Source organism: Pagrus pagrus (genome assembly GCF_965226575.1).
Source record: "Pagrus pagrus genome assembly, chromosome: 5".
In the NCBI taxonomy this organism is placed as follows: Eukaryota; Metazoa; Chordata; class Actinopteri; order Spariformes; family Sparidae; genus Pagrus; species Pagrus pagrus.
In genome coordinates, this window is record NC_140189.1 from 32167982 (window position 1) to 32194011 (window position 26030).

General features: G+C 42.0%; 1 protein-coding gene across 3 annotated transcripts in view; it reads right to left on the reverse strand.

Moving 5' to 3' along the window:
- The window catches only part of slit3 (slit homolog 3), a 266581-nt gene that overhangs the window by 21878 nt on the left and 218673 nt on the right, over positions 1–26030 (reverse strand). For all 3 annotated transcript variants that reach the window (XM_084353294.1, XM_084353293.1, XM_084353292.1), the window contains 11 exons: positions 25764–25927; positions 20955–21087; positions 18500–18568; positions 18284–18355; positions 16576–16647; positions 11899–11970; positions 11730–11812; positions 11518–11598; positions 10177–10301; positions 7257–7354; positions 2166–2305 (listed from right to left, as the gene is read on the reverse strand). In XM_084353294.1, the coding sequence (XP_084209420.1) occupies positions 2166–2305; positions 7257–7354; positions 10177–10301; positions 11518–11598; positions 11730–11812; positions 11899–11970; positions 16576–16647; positions 18284–18355; positions 18500–18568; positions 20955–21087; positions 25764–25927 (1109 nt within the window). The remainder of the gene's footprint in view (positions 1–2165; positions 2306–7256; positions 7355–10176; positions 10302–11517; positions 11599–11729; positions 11813–11898; positions 11971–16575; positions 16648–18283; positions 18356–18499; positions 18569–20954; positions 21088–25763; positions 25928–26030) is intronic.

Here is a 26030-nt window from a genome sequence, read left to right on the forward strand (position 1 = left end):
TCCCGCCCTGTCTGTCTCCACCGCTCTTTTCTCAAGTCGCTTTAAGACTCATGTTGTTCTGAGCTGTGGCGTACACCTGCAGCTGCTGAGAGATGACATCAGAAATCCTATAATCGACAGCAAATGTACCAAAAATCTGCATCTTCAATCTTTGACAATCAATTTGAATTGACTTCGTTAAAGCAGCGTTTCCATACAAAGAACCTGTGAGGGAACAAAAAAAGGTTCCTCCGCTTTGTTGTCGAACAGGATTTTTTGCCGCAGTCTTAAGACCCATGAAGTCAAAATAAAAAGTCAGCTGATGTGTGAATGATATGTGCCTGCAACTAAGGCTTTCTTCTGGAACTCCATCTTGGATGTGTCGAAGCACAATTAACTAACCAAAACAAAAAAAAGGCTGCTGAAATACTACCCAGTACTACCCTCGGAGCTGAGGACTGGGTGGGGAAAATGTCCCTGGAAGTTAATTTTAGACCCTGGTCCATGTGGTGGAAATGCACTGAGCTCCTTCCCAAGGTTTCCTCGTCCCTGGAGAAAGTTCCTGCAGTGGAAACGCAGCTCAAGTGCCTCCTCGGTGAGGCTATTTCACACTCTTGTTACTTAGTTAAAGATGCCAACATTAATTCATCAACGTGAAATTAACGAATTAGACCTGTCGTTGAGGTTGTTACTGAGGATGATAAACATGTTGGGATTGATTTACCCAGTGCTGTATTTGAATATCAGTGCTTGTGCCATAAAGCAAAACACAACAGATTACCAGTAAGTTATTGACAGTGCTGAACACCTGACAGAGCACGACAGTGTTATAGTCTTTTCTTTCACACAAACTTACCATGAAAGTGATTAAATTAAAACTACTGACCAGATAGGGACTTTAATTTGTATATTTATCCTGATGAGTTTATTGACTCTCTGATCCTTTTGTGTAGCATCATCTTCAGGTCCAAATGTCCCCTTCACAAACACTTTGCTCCGTGACGAATCATTTCAAACACCAGTGGTTGCATTTTAATTCAAATGTGTTGTGCAAATGATGAATGAGAACGAACCCTAACGGTCTTGGTGACCTCCTGACTTTTTCCTCTACGGCCAAAAAGGTCAAAATTTGCACACAAGATACAGCATCTCCTAATCTACAGGACGGTGTGAAGCACCTTCAGGTTCATGTTCATTTTTTTCTTTAAAGCGTGACTCTCTGATTTTGTCTGTAGAAAACCTCATATCAGCTCTTTAAAAGGTCTTGTGACCTTAAATCTCGATTTTTCTTCCCCTCTGGTGCAAATATGACGTGACAGTCCTGGTTTGCTGAGTTCGGAGAAAGCTTGAGCAACTAGCGAAGGACTGTCCTCTTAATGTGACACCTGATGATTACGCTCCGGTTCATTGAGCTGAGTGGAGGTTCAGAGCCAAAGGAGCCAGCTGTGTGTGTGTGTGTGTGTGTGTGTGTGTGTGTGTGAGGAGTGTGTGTGTGTATGTGCAACAGCTGTATGTGGTAAGGTGGCTGGCAGCATGAGAGGAAACTGTATGCCAACAACGATAATGACCCAGTGTGTGTGTGGGTGTGTGTGTGTGTGTGTGTATTGACCGTTATCCAGTGTCAAAGGGGACCAGCTGTGTGTGTGTGTGTGTGTGTTTGTGTGTGTGTGTGTGCGTGTGTGCGTGTGTGTGTTTTAGAGGACACTGTCACAGATAGAAAAACTTAACTTCCCAGTCAGCAGTTTAGCTTCGACTTGCTGGACTCCACCAAGTGAGGGCTCTCTCTCCTCCCCTCGCTCGCTGCCTCTGCCCTTTATCGGCCCACTCTTTACCCTTTTCCCTTCGCCATGTTTATTTTTCCCTTTCCTCTCCACTACACGCTCCCTCTCCGCCGTCTCTCCGTCATTCTCCCCGTCTCTCTCCCTCCCTCTCTCTCTCTTCTGTGTGATTGCTCTTTCAACCTCCTGTAGGAGCAGTTTCAGGTCAGTGCGGAGAGGCTGTCCATTATAACTTACCATCCAGTAAAGTGGAAAATATGATTTTCTCTGTGTGTGTGTGTGTGTGTGTGTGTGTGTGTGAGTGTGGTCGTGGAGGGACTTGGTGACCCCGGCGGTCTCTGAGGAGCAGCGGCTGACGGTTTCAGGAAGAACTGAGTGTAGAAATAGATTACATATGTGTGTGTGTACCTGTGTAGTTGGGCGGACAGACGCAGGTGTAGTTGTTGACGCCGTCGATGCAGGTGGAGTTGTTCTCACAGTCGTTGTCTTCACAGTCGTCCGGGTTCATCTCGCAACGTTGGCCCTCGAAACCCGGCGGACACACACAGCTACACACACAGAGACATAAACACAATGTGCGTTACAAGACGTGACCGAGGCCGGATCGGATCACATACTCGCACCGCTCTACTTGAAGCAAAATCAATCGGCTGCTCAGCTTCACTGGTCCTCAAATTCTGCTTTAAGAGCTTTAAATGAAAACTCTTTAATCTGTATTCTAGTGGGTTTCCTGTCCGGGTTCTGACACACCACCGGAGCCAGAGCAAATCTATATTTAGTGGTCCAACAAGAGGCACCACTTCATGCCTCATTTTATAGCAGAAATTAAATTTTAACTGGACTGTTCAAGGTTTAAACTATTACTGCCCCACACAAACCCTCCCCGACGATCCTCTTCAGCACTAAAATGTAGACTCCTTTGATTTGTGTCTTTCTTCTTGTCGGAGGACGTTTCCCTAATGAACACCAGAAACTTTCAAACTAAAACACAGCAAACCCAGAGCTGAGAAAAAAAAAACATGCTGAGATAAACTTTTTTTTCCTAATTTGATGCCACCACTGTCTGACACCGCCCACCTGAGTAACTCTAAAGGAATTATCAAAGCGTCTTCCTCCACCTCCCCTCCTCCATCTTCAGATTCATTTCGCCCTCCTCCTCTCTTCTCACCAGCCCTTGATCTCCCTTCTTCCCACCCTACGTATCTCAGCCCGGTTAACTTCTTACAATTGATCACATGCACTCAAAAACACGCACTACCTTTACATAAAGATCAACCTCCGCTACACACACACACACACACACACACAAACACACACACACACACAGTTTGATAAACAGCTCGCCCTCTCCCACGACTCCTTGTTCTTCTTACATGTCTTTGAATCAAGTTGCCTTTGGATGAAAAGGATTTAAAAAGGAAGGTCATCCTAACACATTAAGCACACTTGAGAAACAACTATCAGCCCACACAGATACACACTCATTCCTAAGACAGTGTATCCTCCGTCCTCCCCTTGCACCTGTAAAACTTACTCTGTTTTTGTTTCACTCTCACTTTGACTTTTCTAATCTGAAGTTACTGCCCTCACAGACCTTTTCTCACGCTAGCACTTATCTCACTCACTCCCTCTTCCCACACACATATATGATATTCATTGCCCGCCCCCACCCTGTCTGTCTGCTGCTTTTCAGAAAAAGCTAAATTTAAAGCTGGAGCCAAGACTCCAAAACACAGTACAGTAAGCCCCCTGCAATACAATGAGCTTATTAAATTGTTGTGGCTGACATATTAGCAACCGCTTGTCTACTTACACACCCAGCAGGCCCAGAACAATATGAACACATTGGAGTCATATTTCTAGCCAAAATAAAGTTAAAAAAATGCCCTGTTGAGCTGTGGTCTGGTCAAAAAACCTACTAAAAACAGTCCATGTGTTCGCATTTAAAACTATAGAAATGCACTTCTTTGCAATGTGTAATTGGATGTCTGAGGCCGCTCACATTTGGCATCACCATCCATCCTGAGTGATCACGTCACATGTGGGCAGCTCTGAGTACAGGTGTGACGTGTGAACCCCCCCAAAACGCATTGAGGATGCATTTGAGATCCAGTCACTCAGACCACATTCAGAGGTGGTCTGGGACACAAGTGACCTCATTGTTTTAGCAGTGTGTACCAGATGTGTCGTGGGCCACGCCGAAGAACCGCCTACTCAACTGACGTCACAATAACAATCATTATCAATTAAATGTTGTCTGGTTTCCATGTGGTTCACGCTTAGGAAGAGAAATAGGAGGCCCATGTCGAGACGCATTTAATGCCAGGAGTGAACTGACGGGCTTTATGCTGTCCACTTGTGATCAGATCACTCAGGACGGATGGTATCCCCAATGTGAGTAGCCTCTAATTCAGACATAAAACGGCCTAACATGTGCTTAAAAAACATGGGGAAGACGCATTCACCCTTATTGCACAAAGAAAATGTTGCCTTTGGGTGTAATTACATTTTTGATTGGCTTGATCTTGTGTAGTTATGTTAATAAGTGGCCACTCGTCTACATAAACATAAAAAAGAGAGAAGAAGAGGAGGAGGAATAATAAAAGAAGTTGCAAGAAAGAAAGACGACAAGAACAAAAAAAAAAAGACATGAAATGCAACTAAAGTTGAAGATGAAATGTTCCCACGAGAAACAAAAGACAAAGAAATACAAATGAGGGGAGCACTGCCAGACCCGACCCGGGTCAGAGAGCACTGTTCCACTAATCAAATCCCAGTCCTGACATTTAAAGTATATAGTTTGACAAATGGGTTCCTGCTAAGAACCGAGGCTAATTGGAGTTACTGAATATCCCCAACTGATTATATAACATGTTAAAATGTCAAAGGGGTCTGGTCTCCCACTCTCTCTGTCCGTCTCTCTCCGTGTTTCTCAGAGGGCACGCGTATCTTTACCTGTGTTGGTATTAACATTAAGAGAAGGTCCGTAAAGGGTAAGGAGACCCCTAATAGCATTACCACGCGTGGACGTTAAAGGCCAGACGCACATCAAAACTCCACAAAGGGCAAAGGCCTTGTTAAGGGGCTCGCAGAGGAGGCAGATCTGGTTATGATATTTATAACAATTGTTTCAATCAGAGTGGCTGTTTGTCATGAGTCTGGGACAAAGACGGAGATTTCTGACAGATGCCGGTGACCCTGGCAGGCAGGCGGGTGCTCATGCTTGCACACGATTACTTGAATTAGTTTTATTATGCCCCAACTAGCTGGAAGTCATTACAAAGCACCCTGAGGATTAACTTTGATACTATTTGGTGAACGTAAAATCCATGACCATAAACCATCCAGTTTTAATTGAATTTCTTTTTGTGTCTTGTATCTTTTATGAACTGCATTTATATACTTGTTTTAATGAAGGTTTTATTTTTTGTATCTGTTTATATTTTGTATGTTTTAGTCATTTTTAAAACTGTCACTTGATGACATCGTAAATAAGGGGCATGCCCTCAATGATCTTAAAAGCTAAGATAATTATTTCACACTCAGAAAGTGCCGTATTTGATTGTTTTAAATAGAAGCAATCTCACGTCCAAGGCTGCCTCCTCGGCCCCTTCAAAGAGTTTTTAAAGAGTTGAAAATATTGTGTATTTAATGTGGTTTGGTTCAATTTAATGGCTGTTTTCTTAAAAATGTATCAAATTAAAAGTCTGCTTTTAATGAATTTTTTACTTCTAAACAATTGGAGACTATTTTGATTACTTTTGGTCTGCGGTCTACAACCAGAGTTAAGTTTTGTCTCTCTGCGCTTCATTCCAAATTCATTTTAGCGTCTCAGTCCAAAAGGGATTAGTCATGAGACGACAGGCGACAACGGGAATGTGGCGTTTAATATTTAAGATTGTGGCCATAAAACATTCAACGAGTTTTCACAATTCTACTAAACATTTACAGTATTTCAAGCTGTCGGATTGTGGGAAAAAAAAAAAAAACGCAGCAGAAGCCCAGAGGCGTGAGAAGCACGTTTGAGCTCCTGTATCAGCTCCACTCTCCACAACCCTCAACAACTGCCACTGAGAGGCTCTTGACCCCCGACGTCTCCAGCGGAGCTGCTCTGCTCAGCCAGGAGTCAAACTGTGATTGTGTTGGGCAGCTCCCAGGTGTGAATGTGTGAGACTGAATGAATGTGAAACAGGAGGTTCCTGGACAGAAGCGAGTGCGGTACGCTTCTCTCGGATGAATATAGGTGAATAAAGGGGTCAAGTACATCATCGACTGTGGTTTTCTGCTTGTGTTATATATGAGCTTTAAAAGGTCCAGTTTAGGGGGGTTAAATGCAAAAATGGAAAATGCTAAATCTATAAAAATAATTAAGTTTTTATGAGTTTATAATTAAATAAAATTAAGAGTCGTTTCTGTTGCCTGAGCCTTTTTATCTAAAAAAAGGAGCAGGTCCACCGTGTTGCATACTTATCTTTATCTTATCTATGAAATTATCTGGCATAATTGCAAAGTTTTAGGTGTAACTGAATGTTATGTTAGTATATTATTTAAATTCTTAAATATCTGTCGTTTTTCGACAGATATTTAATCTGTGGCTTTTTTTGTTCTTCCTTTTCTTTGTTTTGTTTGACTCAATGTCATTGTAAATGAGGGTTACCTCGTCAATGATCTCTCGAGCATAAATAAAGGTTGATTAACTGAACATGTATTCAGTCAGAGAGAGACAGTCTTATACCGCTGTGCTGCATCGTGCTTGCATTAAATTTTGTGTGTCTGCAAAACTGTCAAAATTGTGTAAATCTGCTGTAGTTCAGTGTTTATTTTTAGGATCCCAATTAGCAGTGCCCTAAAGCACAGCTGTAGATGAAGTTGAGCTGTAGATTAAGTCCACACACACCTCGTTGTTCATTTTAAAACATAAAAAATTAGATCACACTTTTATTATATACTGCTGCTTTTCAGTGCTGCAGTTGAGGAGCACTGACAGAAGTTTAAAACATCCCTTTAAGCGAGTGAGGAGGTCAGAGAGGGCACAAGGATTTAATGAGCAGACCAAATGGGGGCTTCCTCCTCTCAGAAGTCCCCTCTGTTCCTGTCTAACCCAACACACACACACACACATGGGCAGTAAAAACACATCATGAGGTCAAAGTAAGTCACTATCTCGGGTAATGCATTGTCCAGTGAGGCAAGACTGTCCACTCTAATCACATTGTCTATATTTCTGGGAGCACAGTAAGTTAATTCCCCCTGAAGATGAGAATACAGGGTGAAGTTTATAAAACGTCTCCACTGATGGGGCGGGGCAGCAGGGTGGGAAGGAGCAATGAGATCTGACCCACAGCGTAAATGGATTCCCTCAGGATTTCTTCTGAAAGGACTGTTTTAGTCTTCTCAATCTCCTACATGCAGTATAAAAACAAACGGTTGTGTTGCTGATTTCAAGAAGACTGTACTGGAAAATCTTAAAAGAAAGTTAACAACTGATCTTCTTTGTACCTGAAGTGGTCTTCATGGCCAGGCTGAATGTGGCAGGTTCCTCCATTAGAGCAGGGGAAACTAATACAGGCGTTGATGGGTATTTCACAGTTTTGACCCTGAAGGAGAGAAGAGGAAGGAAATGAATAATTGAATATTGGAGGTTTTCCATCAAGAGATAATTTCACTTATTCAAACAAAGACAATGCGGCTCATGGATGCTTTGAAATCACTTCATAGTCCCTGTGAGACAATCTCTCCCTCTCCCTCTGGCTCAGGATTACATTCTGCTTCTTCCTGCTCTTCCTTTCTGACAAAAGTACAAGCAGTGGAAGTAATCAGTTACATGATATTGATGATACTGATGGGTGTCTGGATGGTAATGACTTGCATTTAAAAAGCACTTTTCCTGTTCTACCAACCACTCAAAGCACTCAGTGATGGAATGTAACTAAGTACATTTACTCAAGTATTATACTTAAGTTTGATGTTGAGGAACTTGAACTTCACTTGAGTTTTTCCATCTTCTGCTACTTTCTACTTCCACTACATTTCGCACTTTTTACTCCACATTTTTTTTTTAAAATAACCTTAGTTACAAGTTACTTCACAGATGCTGCATCAGAGCCAAAGTAGCTCATTTTAAAATCAACGTATTTCATCGGTAATCGGATAAAAAAAACAAAAAACAAACAACTTTACTTCGTATAAACAGGAAAATACTCAACATTGCATCTAATAACTGGTGGGGCTGACTCCGTGTATACGACACATATATTTAATATTTTATAATTTACTTTAATTTGCACTTTCCATACTTAACTACATTAATTATGGTTGGTTTCAAACTGACAGTGTTTGATATTTGATTAGGCTCGATTGAATCAAAGGGGACTGTTGGGCCTTTGGTGGAGGTATACGTTCTACTGAGTGACGTTCAACTTTGTTATTGATTTACAATGTCAAATCACAGTGGATCAATAAAGTTTTCCTTCGACATTGATCTTAATGAATGCAAAATGATGTTTCTTTTCATCACTTTCATAAATACTATTTGTAGGTGTTTTATATTTTTCATTAAAACAAAGTCGTCCTTTTTTCCTCCGCTGCTTGCAGACAGTTATTATTTATTTTATGCACTCGTAATTAACAACCAATTTTCTGCTTTCGGACCGCAGAATTTTGAATATTTTAGCTGCGGTGAAAAAAAATAGCCTGCAGACAGATAGAGGGGTTGAATAAATCGATTCTGGCTGCTTAATCTCAAAAATACAGCAATTTCTCAACCGACCAATTTCTCAATGAGTTTTCATTACTGTTTGTCTCCTTTCTGCCTCGGCTCTTACAAACATTCATCGGCTTACACGTGTGTATGTATGTGTCTCGCAGTATTCACACATGATTCAACCTACTGCCTCAGTTTCCTAAATAAACAACTTTCACTGGGAACTCTATCATGTATCGGAGTCCTACACTCGCTCCCTCCACATCGAGCCCTGCGGCTGTAGTTTTAATTTCAAACCACCAAACCTTTGGTCGCCAACACACCCACTTCCGACGATCAAAGCAGAGAAGTGGACGTTTCTTCTCGTGTTCCCTTTCCATCCATCTTCATTATTTCCTCCCCTCTTTTCCTTTTTATCGTAGCCATTTGTTTATGTTTTGTTCTCTCTCGCTCTCTCTCTTTCGCCGTCCTTTCTATCAGATGTTTTCTCTCTCACATTTACCTCTTTCCTGCTGCATTTATTATTCTTTTCTTGCACATCCACCTCTCTCACTCACGCTCTCCAAGTTTCTCCTCACTTCTTTCTCCTTCTCTCTCCGCCTCCTTTGTTCTCCGCTGCTCCTTCTTTGATTCTTCTAACACATTTTAATTAACGTCGTCCCAGCGGACTCCGACAGAGAAAGGAAAACATGCGCACAGACATGTACATGCACAGGCACACACGCGGACGTGCGCACACACAGCCGACAGTCCCTGCTTCCCAGTCTGTGACCTTGGCAAGTGATGTTTTAATTAAAAGCGAGATTAAGGCTTTGTCCTGCTGTAAAAGCCCAAAGGTTATGAGGTGTGTGTGTGTGTGTGCACGAGACAATAAGTGTATCTTTAAAGTGCTAACTCACACTCATACACAAACTCCCACAGACACTTGAACCCACTGATCTCTACACACAAAACAAACTGCTCGGTAATCCAACACGTGCACACCACTCACACAAACTCCACACATCACCCGACCACTTGTAGATCTGCGTGCCTCCCCTGATGCAGGGGTCTCGACAATTATTTCACCGTCTGTCTTTGAACAGTCAATACCGCCAGTTCAGCGAGCTGCAGTCATCGTTTCTCTATTGATGAACAGGTAGATGCATTATGCATGCGCGGCTGAAGCTAAGCCTGATAATACTGCTAATACCACAGACTTATGCAGCATGGCTGTCAATCTATAGCATATCTTTCACACATCGAGCCAATTCCATGAATCGGGCAGCAAGGATAACATTTTTTCTTCTTACTCGCAAGTATAATAAATAAAAGAACCGCCAAATAATGCTTATTCATGTGACAGCGTGGGTAGCTGGTATTAAGGGATCAGGAGAAAGCATGTTACTAATATTTTCAGGGTTCAAAGACTGATTTACACTGCTTCAACACATGCTAGAAGAGATTTTCACTCTCTTTTACAATCCCAACAAACAGCATCGATGATGGAAGAGCTGAGGAACATAACATCCAATATTTACTTCAACAAAGGCCAACATCAATTTGCATGGGACCACAACATGTGGAGCTGAATCACAAGTATTGCATTAAAGCATTTTGAGGGTTTTTTTTACAAATTCAAAGAAAATGTTGATTGGCGCTCTTAAATCTTAATATTTTGCATCAACCGAAACCTCAGGTGATCCTCTCTCTCTCTGCTGCTGCCTGGTGTCTCACCTTGAATCCATACGGACAGGTGCAGTGGTAGGATCCAGTAGCATCGGACACACAGGTGCCGTTATTTTGGCAGGGTGCTGCCAGGCAGGGGGCGCACTTCGACATCAGGCTGATATCTACCGGACCTGAGAAAGAGAACAGAAACAGTAAGACATGTAGTCATATTGTGCTGTAAGGTGCTCACACAGAGAGAGCCTTACAGGATAAGCAAATAAGAGCTTAGGAGACCAATAAATGTGATTTATTTTAGAGGGTAGGAAGCAAGAGGAAGTGCAAGAGGAAGGGACTATTTGACTGAGTGTAATGGTTTGATAGAAGTGGAGTCCTGGGGCAGGTAAAGTTAAAGGTCAGCTGCTCCTGTACTCTGTTCTCTGTGAATGAAATACAACCAAAGGGAAGGGTATATCTGGTCCTACTTCTTTATCTTTGGACATAAGAAATCTCCTGTAACACACCCAGCAGCACGAACAACAACCATTTTAAATATTATAATATATAAATAATATTGTTTGATACGTAAATCTTGGAGTGCGGCAAGTCAGTTTTCAGAAATAAGCAGCTTAAGCTTGGGGGAAAATCAAAGTGGCTCACTTGAAATAAAAATGTTCCACTCCTAATTTTAGCTCAATATTATCACATGTACATTATTAACGTGATATCCATATTTAATTCTTTATGTCAGGGTAGTCGGGGTACCCCTATTTTAGCCTCAAGCCACTTCAAAGTTTGTGATTTTCATAATCTGCAGGGTTTTGGACAATGGGAGGAAAACCAAAAACACCCAGTAAGTGCACAGAAAGACCACGTAGTCCACTGAGTTGTGTTCAAACTCAGAGCCCTCTTGGTGTCAGACGACTGCACTTACCACTTATCTGCAATTCACATAATCATGTAAATATAAAACCGCTGGCAGTGATCCTCAACTAACACCACTTGCCAGCAGACTGCATTAAGACAAAACCCAGACGAGTGGAAGGGAAGTAAACCGGAAATTTTTTAGACACTACAAGGTCGTGGGGATAAAACACTTTAACAATGTAAACAAGAAAGAATCAAACCTCTTAAAAATCTGGACTTTGCTGGGATAGTGTGACAGAGATGGAAAAGACAGACTGTAACTGCTCAGGTGATGTAGAAAGAGTCAGAACTGATTCACTCTCAGTATGATTGAGTTTGACATGATTCTTGCTGCCACTTATTGCTCTTTCAAACACCTTTCAGTGCACTAATCTCTCTGAATCCAGGGATTAACCTGCCGCTAACACAGGTCGACACTGATATATATGTACAAATAATAGGATGTACTGTAGCAGTGAGCAGAATAAAGAGGAGACTATTCACCTTTACACTGAAATCTGTTGAGTGGCGTTGTGAGCAGCAGTCTGTCGGCCATGTCGGGAGGTCCGGTACAACGAGCGATGCCTGCAAAAGCAACACTTAGTTGACATCAACAGCATCTTCTCTTAGACACAGTGTGAGATGTGTGTAACAGAAAATGTAAAACTGGGACGCAGGTGCTTTTATAGAATATAGATTGTGGTTTTTCTTCTTACCAGGTTCTTTAAAGCCGGCCTTCACCCACTGAGAGAGCCAGCGCAGGTCACAGTTGCAGTACAGGGGGTTAGCGCCGAGAGCCCTTGAGACACACACACATACAATTACAAGTAGAGTCGACAACACTTAAACACACACACACAGAGATTTATATGGGGCTGCACTTACAGGTGGGACAGAGAGGTGAGGTGGTTGAAAGCTCCTTCTGGTATGGTTGAAAGGTCGTTGCCGTGGAGAGTGCTGGAGGAGAGATAAAGAGAGGGAACAAAAACGAGTGTCTATGAATATTAAAACACAAAACTGACCTCCTTACAAAGTCAAGAGGTGACTTTTCTGACCCGTTGTTAATTTTAATGTGAAGTTAATTAATTTGATGAAGTATTCAGTGTTTCTTTGTAATCTCACTTTTTGCAGCAAGGACAGGAACTTAAGACTCACACTATGACTAATGCTCGTAATGCTATTATACACTTAACTTGGTAACACTTTATAATAACCATAATTAATAAATGGTAGTTATAGTTGATTGAATAATTGATAAAAGCTGCTTTGAGCATTATTTTCTTATTAAAATGAGTGTTGAATAGCTCTGTACTCCAACAGTAACACGTGTCTCTCCTCCCCCTGCTCATGCCCTCAAACAGAGAAGAAATATTCTGGTATCCCGGCCCACTTTATCCAGTCAGGACAGAGAACTTCATAAAGAGGCGGTCAGGATTATTTTGCTTTTGGTACCTACAACCAACTAATATTAGCGCTCCCGGTGACGGCTTATGCTACCAACAAAAAAGGCCAAGAGATGATATACGCTTGAAAAAGAAAGGTGTCGTGCAAGTGTGTTGACGTAGAGAGGAGGGAGGGGATTACTGAAAGATACCTGAAATGACGACGCTGCAGTGTAAAGGTTTATAATCATCAGCTTCAACTTTTTAATGGCCATCCAAATAATGTTTATTGATGGACAACACAGTATTTAATAGCTATTTACAAAGTATTATAGACAGAGTGTTACCTTTACTTGAGTTTTTCCATTACTTCATACTTCTACTTCACTACCTTTAATATGAAATATTGCACTTTTCACTCATGAACATTTATTTGACAGTTAAGTTACTTTTTAAATAAAAATAACGTGATATGCTGTTTTATTACTAAAACACCCACTAGTATTGGCTCCACACTTCAGAACTACAACATTAAAATACTCTTTAAAAACAGAATAATGTAATATTCTAAAATAATATAACACTATGAAAGGTCAACGTTAACTTTTAATACCTCAAGTAAATTTAGCTGGTAATACTTTTACTGAAGTAACAATTTGAATTTTAGACTTTTTAAGGAGTATTTTTAGATGATGGTATCCCTACTTTCACTTCTTGTACAGGTATGAACACAGATTTTTTTCTGGTGTGTAGCATTTCTATTCTACCTTATTTATTTGAGTATATTTTCTATTTTATTTCTCTCTTAGTCTCGTACCCCGGGCTGCTACTTTATGTTATTGTTTACACACTGTTTGTTTCCTTGTGCTGCCCTGTCGGTTGAATTCCTCCCACAGGGGCTCAATAAAGGTACATCTTATCTTATCATATCTTATACTACTACGGTACTCTATACAGCTGCTAGTATGAACTGACTGGTCTATACTTAGGTCAAAACGTTGATGCTGTATTAAAGGTCTGCCTATAGACGACAACTAATTTTACAAGACATATCTAAACAAGCCTGCTGCCTCACATCCATATCAGATGTAAATGAAATCGACAGCCCGGCTGCCTAATACGTGATTTTCAGCTAAACTAATACACCAACCCTGACTAGCTGCATGCTAAATTATTTAAATTATTTGTGGTTCCTCAGCTGCAGACGCACCATCATCTCCTTCCATAATGGAAAATAAATAAAATATTTATGAAAGAATAACACAAAATAAACAGAAAGCTTATTTTCATTGTTGGGCAATAAAGCTTGTCCTGGTCTCTGAATGGAATATAAACTGTCTCATATGGTCATCTGGCAGACTACAGTGTGTGAGTGTGTGTGCACGTGCATGTGCACGTGCATGTGCATGTGCGTGCTTGTGTGTGTGTGTGTGTGTGTGTGACATGGGGACAAACTGCAGGCTGTGATGTGTATCGGTGGGAGCGTGTGCATTACTGTTTTGTGCCTCTGGGTTTTCTTTGCATGTGTGTGTGTGTGTGTGTGTTTAGAAGTGTGTGTCTGAAACTTTTGTCTCCAAGGCTCACAGACTGCAGTGTGTGTGTGTGTGTGTGTGTGTGTGTGTCCTTTGTGTCTCGCAATCTGAGTTTGTCTCGCCATCTGAGTGTGTTGCCTGCTGGATATAAGTTCACATTCCATTAGAGCGAAGGGCTGTAGCAGGGGACAGCTATCAAACCGCCACTATTGGAAAAGTGTATGTGTGTGCGTGTGTATGTTTGTGTGCATAATTCAGTGTGCGCACGTTCAGGTCAGCGTGTACCAGAGTGCATGCAAGTGTACGTGTGTTTGTGTGTGTGTGTGCGTGCCCGCGCAGTTTTATGCGTTTGCGTGCATGTGTGTGTTTGTGCATCTATGTTCGGTCGTCTAACAGCCCCCGCGTAAAGGCTGGCCCAGAGGGGGTTGTGGGTAATGAGGAAGTGACAGTGATGGCTGCCTGGCAACCAGTTGCTATGCGGGGGCAGAGAGGGATCAGTCCCCACGGCAACATCAACTAAAATGAAAGGAAGAAAGGAGGGAAGAAACAAAAAAAAAAAAAGCGATCGCTAAACTTCTGCAAGGTGAAAGCCTGTGAGGAGATACAGTCGATATGGAGGAAAGGGCCAGAAACAAAGCTGGCTGCTGGGAGGGCACAACACTGACTTTTTCTATGGCAACAAACAATGGTGGCCAAAGAAATGTCTACAGAGAATAATGCAAGGTTAAAAAAACAAGGTAGAAGTTGTTCCAACACACTACTCAATACAGCAAAAACTAAAAGTAGCAGCATTATCTGTTCGATACAAAAAATCAGTGATAACTGTCTGTAACTAACTCAAGCAACAACAAACACTTAGAGGATTAAATAAATAAATAAGATATATTTTGGGTGGCATTGTTGTGACCACTTTCTTCTATAGAAATGATCCTGGGCTGATTATCCAGAGTAACTGTAGAAAAGACAAACTGCAGTTGGATTCTTGGATCTGCAACAATAGAGAAGTTCATCTCAGCTCCATCATATCAGGGCTGAGATGCAAATATCAGAGGCGGACATTATTGTCATCTGAGTAGACAGAACTTTTATGAGACGCTAGAAATGAACTAAACACGCTCTGGAAGCCGTGTTCTTGCTGGCCTCCAGTGGTTTAACTAATCACTGTGCCACAGTGATCCACAGGTGACTATCTGGTGTGGTCATATAACACCCATCAATGATTCTGAGTGAGGTATCACAGACTTAAACCTTTTAGTCCTGTTTGATTGATTAATATATATTTCTCAGCCCAGTCGCCAGGATATAACTTTAGCACCGCCAAAATCCACAGATGTGTCTAAGGTCCACATTTGTACCAAACTTGGCATGTCATGTGGACATTATATGCCTATAAGTCACCATCACGTCAGGAGGTGCAGGGGATGGTGGTTGGCGTTATTACAAGCCAACAAGGCTGCCAAACGGCCAATCGCAGTTCGACTCACACCACTGGATATTTTTAAGGGACACCTGTTGAGGTTTCCAACTGTTTGTGGCGACCAAAGTCAGAAGTCAGACCATCTCTATTCATGATTGTGTGCAACCAAAACAGGTTCTTTAAGCCAGACCAAGATCTTTTTCCGAACCCTAACCAAGTGGTTTTTGTGCCTAAACCTAACCAGAGCAAAAGCACAGCATTGTGACAAGAGAGGAAAAAGAAGAAGAGGAAAGAAAGATGAAAATAAAACCTAAACAAACCTGAAGTTGCAACATAAAGGAACGTTCAATCCTAACTTATCTGTGAGTTTGCAGAACTTTGCTCAGCGAACATTTATTCTGGCGATTGGGTTTATTTTTATCTCAAACACGTAAAACAAAAGAAAAAAAAAGCTTAAAAAAAACAAACCTAATCAACAAATTCAATAAAGAACATTTCGAAAACAGCAACCAGAGAGGGGGCGGCAAAAAACTGCTTCTCAGTCTGGCGTCGAGTTGCTCTTTAACCACAGATTTATTAAATATACTGAGGTTAAACTGACAACCATAACTTACAATTTAAGAATCAAAAGTTAACTCTGCTGTCATTGAGCAACGATGGCGCCGCGAGTGTGTGTTCATAGGAGTGTGTGTGCGCATCGTACACGGTACCTGTACGGTCATGTTTGTGTGTGCTCGCATGCGTGTGAGGGGATGGTCCGACAGCAATATTAATGTGCGCGCCGTGCGTGTGCGTATGTGGGCTTGTGAGACAGAGGGTGGACAACCAGATGGATGACTGAGAGAAACAGAGGCTGAAGGTCGATTCGTCAAACACAACACTGGGCAGCGAGAGAGAGAGAGAGAGACAGAGAGAGAGACAGAAAGAGAGAGAGACAGAGAGAGAGAGAGAGACAGAAAGAGAGAGAGAGAGAGAGGGTCCAGAGCATGCAGATGGAGAGGGAGTATTAAAGAGGAGATGAGACATTGTCACTTTTATCTTTTTTAGTACCCTGAAACAACAAATGATCGGGTCGCCGTGACTCATTTTGTGCCTGGGTCTTAACATGGCACTCTGTCTGGCACCAGGGGAGTGATTAAACTTTGATTTAGCTCAGTACTATAACTAGCGAAGGGGGAGTGTATGAATATTGAATCCACTGCGGCACTTGAAGATGAAGCTTGCTACTCACAGCAGGCGAAGCGCCTTGAGTCCGTCGAAGGCATGAACCGGGATGCAGCGAATCTGGTTATAACTCAGGATGCTGGAAGACAGAGGACATGAACAAGGTCACAAGAATTAGATTCTGACTCAGAGTGCTATTTTATATGTATATATACACACACTCATTCAAATGATTTTCTCTTGTCATGACTTCAACCCTGACGACATAAAAATTAATGCAGAGAGACGAGAGAATAAAGAGACAGAGACGTGGGAAGACATGAGAGATGACACAGCAGATCTGGTTTTACAATAAGTTAGTACAGACTGTACAGCTGTAGCCACTGTAGGTTAAACAAGGGGGAATAAACAAGGGAGCCACATTTCAAATTAAGGAGAACAAAAAAAATGGGTAGAGGAAAAGAACTGCCAGAGGCAAAGCTGAGGCTTTTAGAAAGTCAAACTCCCAAACCACAGTAAAGATTTTCTCTTTTAAAACTGCTAATGAACCAAAAATGAAGTTTAACAATGAATGAAAGTGAAGGAGACGAAAAGTTAAGGACAGGGTCAAAAGAGATAAATGGACGTTTCAGGGTGCTATCATTATTTAAACATAATTACGCATGGAGGCGGATAATGATCCTGGTGTAAAGAGCTGACTGTTGCGGTCTGATATGTATCTTTAAGACAACAATAACCTGGAAAATTAGTTTTCAGCAGTTTTTGGCTGATGACCCTCAACAGTGAAGTAGAGCCTCTTCATAATTACTGATTATCAAGAGGCTGAAAGGAGGAAAAAATCTCATGTCTAACTTTAAGTTAACAGGTGCAAACGTTGGAGAAAGGAGCATAAAAACTGATAAATCATAAGAGAAGTCGATGTGAGAACTGAAACACACTTCAACTCTTGGCGAGGTGTGACTGAGCAGAGCGTTTAACTCAGAAAGCGTTCCACTGATGCTATCTGGGGGCTAACAGGAGAGGCCTGTGGTTGCACTGGGCAGCTGCCGGGTGTGAACGAGTGCAACTCCATCAAATATGAAACAGGGCGTTGCTGGACAAGAGGAAATGTGCGTGTGTCAAATTTCCCTGGACACAGTAAATCCTATAAATTGATGTAGAAATCCATCTAATAGATAAAAAAAGATGAAGTTTGTATGTAAAATGACAGTAAAGGGTTGGATAGAGAGGAATATAAGATGAGCTAAATGTAATTTAATGTAACAAGTTCGTTGAGTGAGTGACGGACGAGTGAGAGGACGCTTTCGAGAACTTTTAGAAAGCAATACGAGGACTGGAAAGCGATGTACTACATGTGTATTAGCAAAGAGATGAAAGAAGAAGACGATACAAGAGAAGCTTGAAAATGAGACGGTGGGGAGAAAATGAAAGACGGGGAGAGAGAGGAGTGAAGCGATATTTGGGGGTGAAAGGAGGACATAAGTGGAAAATCTAAAACAGAGAAGAGAGAAAGTGAGAAAATGGGGAGGGGAGAGAAAAATGAAGACACGGACAAGAAACGGGAGAGAAAAGAAGAAGAAGCAGGAAAATATGAGAGGGAGGAGAGAAGATAGGATCGATTAATCAAAGTTAAGAGAAGAAAACACTGATTTATCTTGTGGTTTTTAACCTCTCACACACACACAGACACACACACACACACACGACATCAAGATATGGGTGGGGATGTGTGTGTGTGTGTGTGGCAGGGTTTGCGCGTTGCCATGGTAACTTACAGTGTGGCCAGTTGGGTCATGTTGCTGAAGGTGTACGAGGCCAACGTGCTGATGCTGTTGTTGCTCAGGTCCCTGTGTGGACACAAAGCATACGGTAAACGCACACAGACAAACACACACACATACAGGACATTCTGTACATATGCATGTCGGGTTTTCTAAACAGTCCGCACAAGGGTACTGTACTCTGTTCAAGGTTATACGAATGGTACGTACACCAGTGACAGCTGCTTCAGGACTGCCAGCTCCTTGGGCACAGATGTCAGCATATTTCCCTCCAGATACCTGCGAGGAAAGGTGCATAGTTAATGTCGTATATATACACAAACATGGGCCTGTGGGGGTGAGAAAGTGGCGATATAGCACATAAAAGTTTTGGTTTTTGCAACTTCTGTCACATAAAGTGCCGGAGACATGGGACGGGAGAGGCAGATGGGAGGAGCGGGGTATGAGTTTGGGCTCAGTTGAGGTGTAGTACCTCAAATCTGTCTTTATATGGCATATTTACATTTACCAGAGGAGTGCAGAGACTTTCGGCACCTTTGTGTGTCCATGAGTGAGATCAGCTACAAACTAAACAGAGTAGAGTTGACGGTGGGGTGAGTGATTCAGGAGAAAAATAGTTGATTGCTGAGTCTCATTTCCAGGTCGTCATCTGCTAAGGAATCGTTTGGCATTCTGGGAAACGCTTTTATTCGCTTAAAAAGGAGATGACTGGTTGCTTTATGTAACACAATGTAGAGGAGGATTGTGTCGGGCGCTCTTGAAAAACAGGATTAAGAGTACATCAATAACCAGAGGCAATCCAGGTACACCCAGCAAGCAGAAAAGAGGAACATTAAATATTAAAAAGCCTTTATTATAGTGGCTTAATCATTAAAACAAAAAAAAAATCCAACATGGTTCCACCACTAATAATGGTTATTTCATTGTTTCTTTATTTGTCTCACCTGAGCCTGACACAAAGTGCGTTATGGGAGCAATAACCAGTCATACACACCATCACACAGAAGTTTGGGGTTCAGTATGTTAACCCAAACTTACACTTGCAGCGCAGGGGCTGGGGATTGGACTAACTTTTTTTTTCAAATAAAATTTGCTTGCTTGCTAACTGACCTTCCGGTTAGTGGACGACTGCTCTGTCCTGGTATGGTGGCATATTCTCATCTAACTCTTGGCAAATTTTGTTTTTTGACACTGTTGTTATCTCATGTTAGCTTTCACACCGACATACAGGTGGGATCCTGTCAAAGCTACATTTTCTGCATCAGTACACGACTGTGGAAGAAGATCTCTCTGTATTCACAGGACAGCCAATCAAGATGGGACAAGATAACAAATGTCTGGGTGTGAACCTGCCCCCGCTGAGGAGGAGGAGGAGGAGGAGTGCAGCACTGACAACAGTTTCATTATGAAGCTTTAAAAACATATTTCAACCTTTGCAAACGCACAATATTCACCTGCTGATCCTTCAACGTCTGTGAGTGTGTGAGAAACAAGTGAACCAACATATACACTCACATACACACAAACACACACATACACATTTCATGATCCATTGCTCTCTGTTCCTCTCTCTCAGGTCATAAGTAGGTCATGTGGACAGTATGATGGAGTGTCTTCTTCAGCCTGATCAATACCTAATCACTGCTATTGACCCTGCAGAGCAGCCCTATTTCACAGCGAGAGGGGTTTCTGTTCGTGTGTGTGTGTGTGTGCAGTTATTCAACCTCCCCACGAGAGATTTTGTTCCTACGTTCTTTTAAATTTCCTAATCTCGATTAACATTGTTTTACCCTTGTTTTATCCTACATCAGCTCTAACAATTATAGACATTTCCTTTAGTGGTCTCTTTCTTTATTACACAGAGTCCGACGTGCCAAAAATTAATGCCAAAGACAAAACAAGTAGCATCTGGAACGTGCAGGAAAATAATACGCCAAATGCATGATAAAAGGTTTTAGATAACTACATATGAAGCATATTTTGTTTTTGTCTTGTCAGTGTCTTTCTAAAAAAAAAGTGAAAAAGGTCAAATTACTGTGAAATCCTTCACTGCTCTGGTTAATCTTTCAAAAATAAAGTGGACCACGGCTTCTTTAAAGGTATCGGTGACATTTTTAACATTTGGAGCTGAACATTTTTTAGAGGGAATTCATGAAACAGTTTTAAGAAAATAACCTTAGGACACTTTCTGTAATCCCAGTGTCTCCATCTGTTTTGCTATATAATGAGTTAGACAGTCAACCATGTGTTATAGATGATGTTTAAATATCTGCGGTGATTCACAGACACATAACAAACACATGAACACACAAGCACCTGAGTTACTCACTTTAAACCCATCAAGCCAAACAGAGAGAATGAAGGACGATAAGTATGTGTGTGTGTGTGTGTGTGTGATTTTGTGTGTGGATTCACTAAATAGTTTTCTTAGTTCCCGAAGCAGCAGAGGGCAAACTGCTGCATCAGTAGTGCACTGCAGCAATGTGTCGACGGCGTGTGTTTATGTGTGTGTCTGGTTGTGACTTTGCATGTTACTGGAGGGCAAGCGTTGACAAAAATGCCCCATTTCTGTTTGTGTGCATGCGGTGCGTCTGTGTATTTGAGCAAAAGCGAACGCGTACGTCTTAGTGTTTAAGTTGTGTGTGTGCGTGCATGCGTGACTCACAGCTCCGTGGTGTCCTTGGGAATGCCCTTGGGCAGAGAGTGCAGCCCTCTGTTGCTGCATCGCACCACGCCGTCTGAGCACGTGCAGACGTCAGGACAGCCAGACGCAGGAAGACAGCCATTATCCTCAGCACCTGGAGAGAGAGGGGGGGAGAAAGAGAGAGGGTGAGTGGGATATTCGGGAGAGACAAAGAGAAAGGAGGAGAGGGACACAGAGAAGGACAGACGAATTCAGAGAAAGACAGAGGTGAAAGAGAGAGGAAAAGGGAGGAGGGGATGAGACAGGTTAGGACAAAAGGTGGAAGAGAATAAAGAGAAAAGGGAGAACAAAGAGAGATCGAGAGGGATTGTACACGATAAAGACTGAACTGTAAGTGAGGCACATGGTAAATATCACCCAACTCTGCACTCAGCACTTTTAAAGACTACATTATAATCCATATCAAATGACCAGGGGCTGCTAAAATCAGCTACATCGCTGTGTTTCAACATCTGGTTCAGGACCTGCAGGCAGGTCACTGTGATATTAAAAACTCTCAGATGATCCCGGAGAAACACTGAACAGATGTTGATAGGACGTCCTGCAACAACTTTGGAAAGTCGTGCTAATACAGAAACAAAAGGAAAGTTCACATCCTACCAGGGCTTCCACAGAATAATCGACAAGTCAACACCAGTATTTGACACTGAGTCAGGGCAGGATCACAGCGTTACATACAAGTTTCCTTCAACATGCAACAAGTTTTCAACACATAACAATGTTATGATGTAATGAGTTTTGTTTGTAGTTAGCGCCTACATTACATCTGACAGATTGTTACAGACCAGGGATTTGTATTAACGACAGCAATGTTGCACCAAATTACACAAAATGCAAATTTCTGTTGTTTTAAGCGAGATTAAATTGCACCACAGTAAGCTATCCAGAGCTTTTGAGTTGGCCCTCTGATAACAGGGTGGATATGATTTTTAATAATTTGCTTAAAAGTTAAATAAACAGAATTTAGAGAGGGAAAACAGTGTCTCCAGCTCAGACAAGCTTGTCCTATCAGATCGCCTCTCAGAGCCAAGTTTCACCTGACATCAAGGTTGGTCCCACTTACATCAATTAATCCTTTATTATTGTAAATGTAATGTCCTTCAAGAAATATTGTTTTATTATTATTATTATTATTATTATATATTTCACAATATTATGCATCTGAAAATGTCACCACTTTCATGACAAATGTCTTTATTAAAAGTGGATGGAACCTGCAACTTTCACATTTTAAGCCTTTTGCTTTATGTCTTAGATTTGACACCTTAGTCTTGCTGTAAAAAAAACTGTTAAACTAAACTGAACAAACCGCTCAACTGAGGCAAAGCAGCTCGGTTTACTCAATGCACACATGCCGACAAACACATGGTGGGGAGAAAGAAAAGCGTGATTGTAATCATTTAACACGCAGAGATAAGAAGGATCAGAGGCTACAGGGTTGTTCTTGGCTTCTTCCATTTCCTTGATTGGCAGACAAAGACGCACACTGCTTTAATCTGGCTCTGCAGTATGTAAATAGCTGAGCTGTGGTCCCAAATGTAAAACAAGCTGGGTTAAAACCATAATGAAGGATAATGAAGACTGGACACTGAGCCAATCATAACACAACTGCAATCTGAGTTTGTGTCCGTGTGTGTACTTGTGTGTGTGGAGAGAGGAAGAAGAACCAGGACTGAGAGAGAGTTTATGTGTTCATGCTTTTATTGTGTAGTTGTGACTTTTTGTTGACACGCTGCAAAGACTCACATACTTTGCACACTCCGTGTAAGTGTGTGAACACGCACATGCTGAGTGTGGTGCACGCTTAGTTTGTTAATATCTACCCCCCCTTGTCCTATGGCCATTTTCTCAGTCACTTTGTAGTTTTCTAATTGTGCTAATGTCTAAACGTCGAGTAAATGGGCGCTTACGTGCCAGTGTGTAGAGCGGTGTGTGTGAAAGAGTATATGTGTGCGTCTTATCTGATGTGTGTAGCTTGTGAGTCCACGGGGAGGTGTAGCCGTGGGCTGACTCACTCTACAGTTGGCTGATTGAACTAACATCTAAATGTGCGCTAAATATCTTCTCACAAATTCAATTAACTTTACCTTTCCCCCGGCTGCCTCTGGACAACTTAACAGTCATTTTACTCAGCTATAAATAGACCGGACATGTGGACCTTGGTGCTGTGTGTGTGTGTGTGTGTGTGTGTGTGTGTGTGTTTCTTTGCTTCTACTCTTTTAAGAACCAGTTTGAGATTTACACCTTCAGAGTTTGGACAATTTACCATCACCAGGAGTTTATGTGCCCCCTGTTTGGCAGTTTGTCTGTCTGACTGTCAGCAGGATATCTTCAAACATTTAAGGATAGTTGGGCCTTGAGCCAACGAACAATTGATTGGATGTCGGTGATGATAAAGATTTCCGTCATCGAGCACTACTTTTTGACTGCGAGATAAAAAGAAAAATCAATTTTAAATTAGAGGTTGACAAGGTCAAAATACCTACTAACAGACATTTTGCACAAATGATTTTCAGTAGTTTTGGCGAGTGTCACCCAGTGAATTGTGGACTTTCTTGAATCCTCAAGTTTGTTCTTATCAAGACAAATATGACCATATCTGTATGACATGGTGGGGCTGGAGAGGATACCGTTATTGGATCTAACCGAGAACCTGAGGACAGGCCGTGGTAGTGGTAGCCGCGCCTTGAGGCATACCCTACTTTATCATCTGTTTTACTCCCAATTGGACCATAGACTACAAAATCAACATCATGTTGAGATTCTCTTCTAACTGACTAGTGTCGAGTCGCAGGCTTTAAACCCTCAAGGTCACATGTGAGCTCCGAGTTTCACAGTCCTTAAAGTCACATGGGAGTCGTTGACCCGCCCGGCCATTGTGTGTTTTGTTGAGGTCAACCGGGTCCAGGTGTAATTGGCTCTTAAGCTGCCTGGGGAGGGAACTCAGGACCGCATTGTAAGTGGCTGATTTGTGTTCATAGGCCACCTCCTCTGTTAAACGATGTCCAGTTTGATGTAGACGGCTTCTTTCATGCCTCTTTCAAACCATCAGTCCTCTCTGGCCAAGATCTGTAAGGGTTCATTCCCCCAGAGAGTATAAAGCCTGCAGCTCCCCACTAGTCAGTAAGAACTGAATATTATCTTGGATTAGCGGTGAACTCTCTTCAAGAAACTTGAGCAAGTCCAGTTACCTTCATACAGCACTTACATATATCATGCTGTATTGAAGAAGACTTGAGACCGTAAGCTCATTTCGGAAAATGACTGTGGAATCACCGCCCTGCTGGCCATTAGAAATAATGCAGGTTTAAGGCACTTGAGCACTTCTCAGATCCTGAAGCTCCATCTATACTTCATACAGTGGATTCTTGCAGATTAATTAACATGTATGACGTGTTATATTAGAATCTGTATTAGCATAGAGTTAAGATTAAATATTTAATTCAACCACTGCACGGTCCTCATAACGACAGAAGTACGAAGGAATTGAGTGTGTTATCAGCCATTCAAATTTCTATTTGTGCAGCTGAGTGAGTTTGAAGGTAGATGTGTGTCTGTGTGTGTGTGTGTGTGTGTGAGTGTGTGTGCGAATGCAAGATGCAAGAATGAATATTAAGATCTGATACCATCTCAGAGTTTCCTTACTAGAGCCAACCCAGCTAACTACTTTCCAAAGTCATTTTCAGTAAATGGTTGCAGCACAGCTACAGGAAATTAGAAAAGTGTAATGAATTCAAAGACACTCAGGAAGGAGAGAGAGGCTGAACGAGATGGAAAGAGAGAAAAGGGGGAGATCGAAAAGAGAAAAAAAAAAAGGGGGGAGGGGGGAGAAAGGAAGGAACAAACGGCAGAGCCAGACCACACTTTGTCTACGGCGTCAAACTTGGCGTCCTGAGTCGCTATAGGCAGGCATCGTCGTGGTAACAGCAACGTCACTGTCAAAACCACAAGCTGATGTCATCTGCGTATGCTGTTTGCCAGTGGTTACTGATCATTCTGTCCTCACGATACCCTGCTGAGGATGTGCATGTGTGTGTGTGTGCGTGTGTGTGTGTGTATCTGCTGGCTTAAGATCTGGGATGATGGAAGTTTTTACAATGAGTATCTGGAAAGCTTGTTGAAGTTTGGCTCAAAAAGATTGGATTCAGAGATGAAGATTCAGCCACTTCAGTCCTGTACAAACCACAAGATCTGACCTGAAGACTTCATTGTCATATCAGTAAAAATCGCCCTCAGAACAACTTATTTTCCTTATTTTTTAGAGGGATGCAGGAATAAGTTTTTAGAGCCTGGGGCACTGTAAAAATGTAGCTCTAACACTATAGAGTAATCTCTGTTGCCCTTCTGCTCACCACCTGATGCTCCACTGCAGCAGAAATTTGCCCAGAAAAAATGTTTTTCCTTCCGACCTTCATGTCTCACATTAAGACTTTAAAGAAAACTAAATTTAAAGTTATGTTAGGGCATCAGAAATGTCCTCTGAAAGGTATATCTTGGCAAATGCATTCAGTTATTGCGATGAGCAAACATGATGCAAAACCACATTTAATTTACCTTTCAGTCACTCGACTCATGCTCTTATCTGTTCGGGACACATGGCTGCTGAGTGACACGTGTCATTTGTTTCAGGTTTCAGGCTGGGACCTCTTTGGTCTCTTGACACGCCATCATTTTAGCAATGTTATTTTGAATTATTTTAAATCAAGCCGAAAAGAAAAACAGAAAAGCAAACATTTAGCTGAGTACGTGCAGAGTGAGAGAGGGGCTCACCGTCACACGTGAAGTCTGGGGTGGCAACGTCCTGGATGGGGATCTCCTTCAGGAAGGCCGGCTTCTGACAGCGAGGGTTCCCACTCACCACCCGGGTCTTCTTCAGCCACTGACCGAGCCAGGCCAAGTGACAATCACACACATACGGGTTGGACAGGAGGTTACTATGAAAATAAAGAGCGGCAGAGAGAAGGACGTCATTAGCACAGGGTGAATGCAGAACTTAAGAAATGGACACTGACGTTGACAGCTTCTCAAACTTTGTGT